General features: G+C 37.5%; 1 protein-coding gene across 2 annotated transcripts in view; it reads right to left on the bottom strand.

The window, feature by feature from the left end:
* Nucleotides 1-3529: 3529 nt before the first annotated feature.
* The window catches only part of COMMD10 (COMM domain containing 10), a 161516-nt gene continuing 159045 nt past the window's right edge, over nucleotides 3530-6000 (bottom strand). The window contains exons 7-8 of one of the 2 annotated variants that reach the window (XM_039545848.1): nucleotides 4809-4868; nucleotides 3530-4074 (exon numbers count right to left, since the gene is read on the bottom strand). In XM_039545848.1, the coding sequence (XP_039401782.1) occupies nucleotides 4036-4074; nucleotides 4809-4868 (99 nt within the window). In that variant the 3' untranslated portion in view covers nucleotides 3530-4035. The remainder of the gene's footprint in view (nucleotides 4075-4808; nucleotides 4869-6000) is intronic. The other variant, XM_039545850.1, reaches the window with a different exon arrangement.

The following is a 6000-nucleotide window of genomic DNA, read 5'->3' as shown; positions in this document are numbered from 1 at the left end:
TCAAACTGGCCAGACAGGAAAAGGAATTCAAATTTTCCCGGGGCTTTTCCTGTATGGCTGATCAGAACATCTGAGCTCAGACTGCTGTCCAGAGCGTCAACATAGTGGTGCACTGTGGGATAGCTCCCGGAGCTACTAAGGTCGATTTCCGTCCACACATAGGCTAACTCGACATAGCCATGTCAAATTTAGCACTACTCCCCTCGTCGGGGTGGAGTACCGAATTCGAACCAAAGAGCCCTCTAGGTCGAACTAATTAGCTTCCTGGTGTGGACGGTTGCACGGTTAAATCGAATTAACGCTGCTAAATTCGACATAAACTCCTAGTGTAGACCAGGCCTTAGTGTTCATTTCCTCGTTAGTGGGCAGTGCACAGAGATAGGAAACTGTTCCATCCGGAACAGGAGATGTCTCTCTGGTGTAGGGCCAAATCCAGTCATTTTCTTCCCAGTTATTTTGAGAAGCCTATCAGACACAATTACTGTTATCCATGGAAGGAGTGGAGCTCTGAGACATTAAAGAATAGATTGTGGATGCCACGTTCTCTCTTTCTAGTACCCATTACCTAAGCTGAATTGGGAAGATCCCTTCAAAATAAAATCTGATTCTCAGAATTCACCAGTTGAGGGAGTGAAGAATATACAATTGGAACTAGATCTCTATCAAGGGGTGAGATGCAGAGGGGATACCTGAATATATGTTGTGAACTCTGGATCACTGAAACATTCCTGTGTATGAGATCAGAGTTTTCAACAGGTTCCAATAAGAATAGGATTTTTGGTTCTGTGACACTTGTTTTGCATTTTCATTTTCTGTTAATATTTTTCTGGGATGAGACCTTGTACCTGATAGTATTCATCCTCAGTCCAGGCCTATTACTGATTTCCTTGGCACTACAAGTCTGTGTTTATTATGAATCCAAGGTACTTATGGAACTGTATCACTCTGTATGTTTGCTTCAGCTTTCTCTGTGTACAGAACCCTAAAGAGAAAAAAAATGTCTGGGAAGAGATCAGATGAATTTCCTTCTTCTCTAAAGCAATATTATTGTTACCATGATACTAGGAGCACATGCAAGATCAATCATAGTGATCAAAGTAGAGGCAAATGGATGAGTATCCTTTTTTTTCCAAAACGTAAGAATGGTAGGTATGGTAAAGTGGGAATGCTTTGAAGACAAGCCTCTTTCAGGAACTTATTTAGATGCTTCAGACAGGGCTCTGCTCCATTTGTGCCCAGTTCTCTGAGGCTAGAAATAGGATGGTGAGCAGGCTGTAAAAGCTTTGATCTGTTGGGAATGGGAAAAAGCTGTTCTTATCCTTCACGGCTCCATAGGGTATCCCCTATGGACAATGTCATGTGACCTTATTTGATCAAAGTTACAGGCAGCCCTTTTAGTTCCAAATTCAAAGAGACTGGCACCAATCAGGGTCTAACTCCAGATAGGGCTGGTTGGATAACTCTGAGGCAACAAAAGGCAGCTTCTGACCCTGCACTTATTCTAGCTAGCACCTGTATAAATGTATTTTCTCCTGGTGTATTTCACAGACTGCTTCAGCTTGCCCTATAACCTGTATTCCTTTCTATACAATCTGGCAGAAGCCAGGAATGTAAGCCAACTTTTCTGATGACTGAATAGTCTCAGTTGTCCATAACGTTTCCCACTGTATCACTAAGATAGCTGGGAACTGATTTGTCCGAGCATCGGATCCCAAAGCCCCATATACCTGCATGAACAGATTTTAATACCATTCTTTTATTTCACTCTCTTCCAGGAAGAAGCCATTAGCTGTATGATTTTCAGACTGAGAAAGACCATATTTGCAACATTGCTCATCCATGTTAGTATTGCTTGTGAAAGCATGCAGGGATACTGAGAGTGTCAGATAACAATTCATATTGGATTGCGTGTTTATTTTTGTTGGTCTGATGCCACATGAGTTTTCATGGCCAGAGGACGGCACTGAGACGATGCCTGCCTGAAACTGCCTGTGAAGAGCGAGAAGGCTACTCTTTCAAGTAAAAATGTCCCCTAGTTAGAAATGCTGAGGCCCTTTTTACCAAGCAAAAATAGTTATGTTTATCTTTGGTAGTGATAAGACGTTAAATTTTGACTAGTGCACACTGAGAACTTATTGACCTTCTAGAATGGAGATGGGCAGAAAGGGAAAGTAGAAAAAAAAAATGGCAGGCCAAGAGGCTCCTTGCAGTCTGCTGGAGTCAAAACTGATTATGAGGCAAATGGAAGTGCTAGTAAATAATGCACTCAGCTGAAGCAGAGACATTCATTTTGTTTTTAAGATTCAGTTAAGATACAACTAAGCATATTATGTTAGATTAAGACAGGTCAATCTACCCATTTAATTTTAGTGTTTTGTGTCAATCTTGAAGTTCAAAATGTTTGCTTTCTGCCCCATGAAAAACAATACTGATTCAATATGCTTCAAGTGTACAATCTTTTTCTTGTTTTGCCTCTGCCCAGTGGGATCACTGCATTGATGATATCACACTATACTGCGAATGTGGTAGTATGTTATCAGCAATTAAAATATTCCTTCAGTAGATATGTTTGCCCAAAGACACTCGGCCTATTGGTTGTGATCTCTTTGGTGCCCTTTACTCACTCTTTCTTCTGGGTAGGCCGCTGTCCTCAAAACTTTTCCTCTAATCTTACAGCAACTGAAGAGTTCACTTCTCTTGTTTGAAATTTTGGAACTGACAACATCCTTCCTAAAAACAAAGTGAGTTGGTGATCTGTTATACAATATATGCCACAAATTAGGCACAAAGGGACCCAAATCCCAGATACTCAAAGTATGTTTTTGGTGATACTTAAAACTCATGTCATCCCCAAACTGAGATCTCAAGAGAACACCTACCAAATGCTGCACTGGGTGTTAACCAGGCCCACTGGAGGATTTGGAAGTGAAAGTGCAAAGCCGTGTTCACAAGTCGCTTAGCTGAAAAAAAGGCATGATAACATCTTGAATTTCTATTTCTTTTCACCTCCTATTAGCCCAGAATGGAAGATTCACTTACCTTTCCTATTATTAAGATAAAGTTTGTTTTCTGCAGTTATAGGCATGACGAGGACTTCTAGCCCTCTAACAGGATCAAGTGCTACTGGACTTAATTTCATCCCGCAATAATGTGAAAATATTGTTAACTTGGATTTTGAGAGATTTCACTCTATGAATACTTTTACTTACATTAATAAAAACAGACAATATTAGGAAGGATCAATGAATGGCTTTCAGGAATTTGGTCACATGACTAGTTCAGTGTTCTTAATTATCTATTCTCAGTATTTCATCCTCCCTTTTTATACTCAGTGATTATTATTAGTCCTTATCTGTACTACTGCAGTACCCAGGAGCCCTAGTTAATCTCAATGTCAAGAGCAAATATTCAAAGCAGTGACATCATCAAGAACAAAAAGAAACCAAAAATGAATATAAATGCAATTAAATCAAATTAAATGACCCAAACTAAGACAACCCACTTTTTTTCATTTTTTATTTATGTATTTTGGCTAATTTGCAATCAACACTATCTGCGGAGGGAGGGAGGGAAGGGAGAAATTCAAAAGGATGGAGACAATTCTGTCTATTTTTTGACTACTTCTACTAATGTCACTCCTTAAGTTTTATATTCTTCTAATAACTTTGATACAGATTTTATTCCTGTCCCTCACTAGTATGTGAATTGCCATCACATGTGTAATGAATCAAGCAACACAGGTAATAAAGTATAGAAGAACTATAAACCAACAGTATGGTATTACATTTTTTTCTCACATAACACTGTTCTTAACAAATGCTGTTGGTTCAAAAACAAGAGAAAGTCAATTAGAAGCTCAGAACTCTTAACAATGATCTCCCTTGGCTAATGTTACTGGTCTAAGAGGAGATAAGCCATATAATTTTACAGGAAGCAACCTATTGAATCCATCAGCGAACACAGCTTGGCAATCTATCTTCAATTCAAAATAATGAGGTGGCAGGAGTGCGAGGGAGAAACAAGTCTTCAAAAACATCACGTAAGGGAATCCAGCTGTGCTTGTATAGTCTCCAGCTATTTAAAGCAACAACAACAAAAAAGAATTTATATAAAATGTTGTGTAGAAACATGCAAACAGACAAGAAATAACAATCTGCAACTATGGATATTAAATCTATTCATATGGCAATACAAAATTCCTACTCATGAATATTGGTTTTTACATGAAGCTATTAGAATTCATTGTTGCAGTTTAAATATTCAAATTTTAAAGAAACAGTTGTCTAAGTACTTCCTTTTTTGCATGCACAGCTGTTTTGATGTGAATTTTCAATGCATAATAACAAAGTAAAAAAATAATAAGAGCTTATTTTGACTGGATTAAGAGCCTAGCTTTTGGGCTGAGGACAACACACAAAAACGCTCCTTCTAGATTGCTCCTCACCATTAGTCCTCAGCTCCTCTTCTAGATTTAACAGTAAGATATATTTAAGAATGACCAAACCACTGTATTAAATTTATTCTAATACTGAATGCAATCACGATTTTTGAAAATGCTTTATATGCAAACTAACAAATTCAATGGTTTAATAAAATTATTTCCATTTTTGTTCTAGTTTCATCAGATTTTATTCATATAGGCAAATGATTCCTTCTGAGGAGCATAAGGTATTTAACAAAGGAAGTTAAGTGCAAGCATCTCTGCAATATGGGGAAACAGTGATGCAGGAATATTTAATATGAGATTTATCAGTCTGAAATAGAAGTTATTAAAATATATTAGGAAATGGTAATGGTAAAAGCTAGACCTTGTTATAGAACTCAAACAGCTCCTGATGACTGAATTCCACAAACACTTTTTCCAGGTTCTATGAAGAAAAAATAAAAAGGAGGGAATTAGTGTGTTCAGTGAATTTCTTTTTTATTTTCTTACTCTTCATTTATAACAGAATGTTAATTTGTCATTGACTTTTGGGTTTAAGTTTAGCTGGAATGTACAATACCTGCATCAGTAACTCTAATTGTTTCTAAAGATCACAATGTCCCTAGTAAATACATGTTCCATTTTAGCAAAGAACTTGGGCGTACAATTACCTCTGTTCTTCTGGAAGTGATTCCACAAACCACAATAAAATATGTGCTAGGAAGAGAATGATTTCATTATCTATTTTTTTAAGTTGCAGATAAAACAGAAGATTATATTTCACTTTTCTCAGCAGTCCATTTGAGACCTAGTAAATACCATTATGCAGAGACACTGGAGGCAGTGTATTTGATTGAACTTACACATCCATTAATGCAATACACCAGCTCAGAGCTAATAGCTCCATCATTAATCTAACAGTTATGATCTTAACATGCTGAGATTGCTATCGTCATTTATGCACAGTCTAAGCCAAAGTTAACAACACAACAGATTCAAAGTAGTGCTTAAACACTAATAAAACCCAAAATAACACAACTGATAGAAACTACAGTGGATAAAACAGATGGCAGATGATAACCCTCTGCACGCATGTGCTTGTGTGTGTTGGGAAGGGGGTTAAATAAAAAATTCTATCCTGCTTTACTTGCTTACACAAAACAGGTAGTTTAATGCTTACCCCTGATTTCATTAGATTACTGATCTGGCAAATGTGTTCCCACTTCATACAATGTTATTTTGGTGTTTCAAAGAAAAATGGTGGGAGTCTGTATGTAGAAATATCTAATTTGACTGCACAGTATTATTAGCTATCTGCATTACCACTGCATCCACAGGTACCAATCAGGATTAGAGTCCCAGTGTGCTATGGGATGTACAACCATGAATAAGAGTAAGAAGTTGCTGCCTTGAAGCGTTTACATCTAGATTTAAACAAAAGGAAAATGCGTCGGTGTGGCGGACAAACAACAATGGGGGCAATAAGTTTGCACAGACCAGCTATGGGGGCAATAAGTTTGCACAGACCAGCTAAGTGTGCGCATTTGAACTTTTTAAAATAAACCAGAGATACTAAT

The sequence above is a fragment of the Mauremys reevesii genome, linkage group 6 (assembly GCF_016161935.1).
Source record: "Mauremys reevesii isolate NIE-2019 linkage group 6, ASM1616193v1, whole genome shotgun sequence".
Taxonomy (NCBI): domain Eukaryota; kingdom Metazoa; phylum Chordata; order Testudines; family Geoemydidae; genus Mauremys; species Mauremys reevesii.
This window is presented reverse-complemented; position numbering and strand designations above follow the sequence as displayed.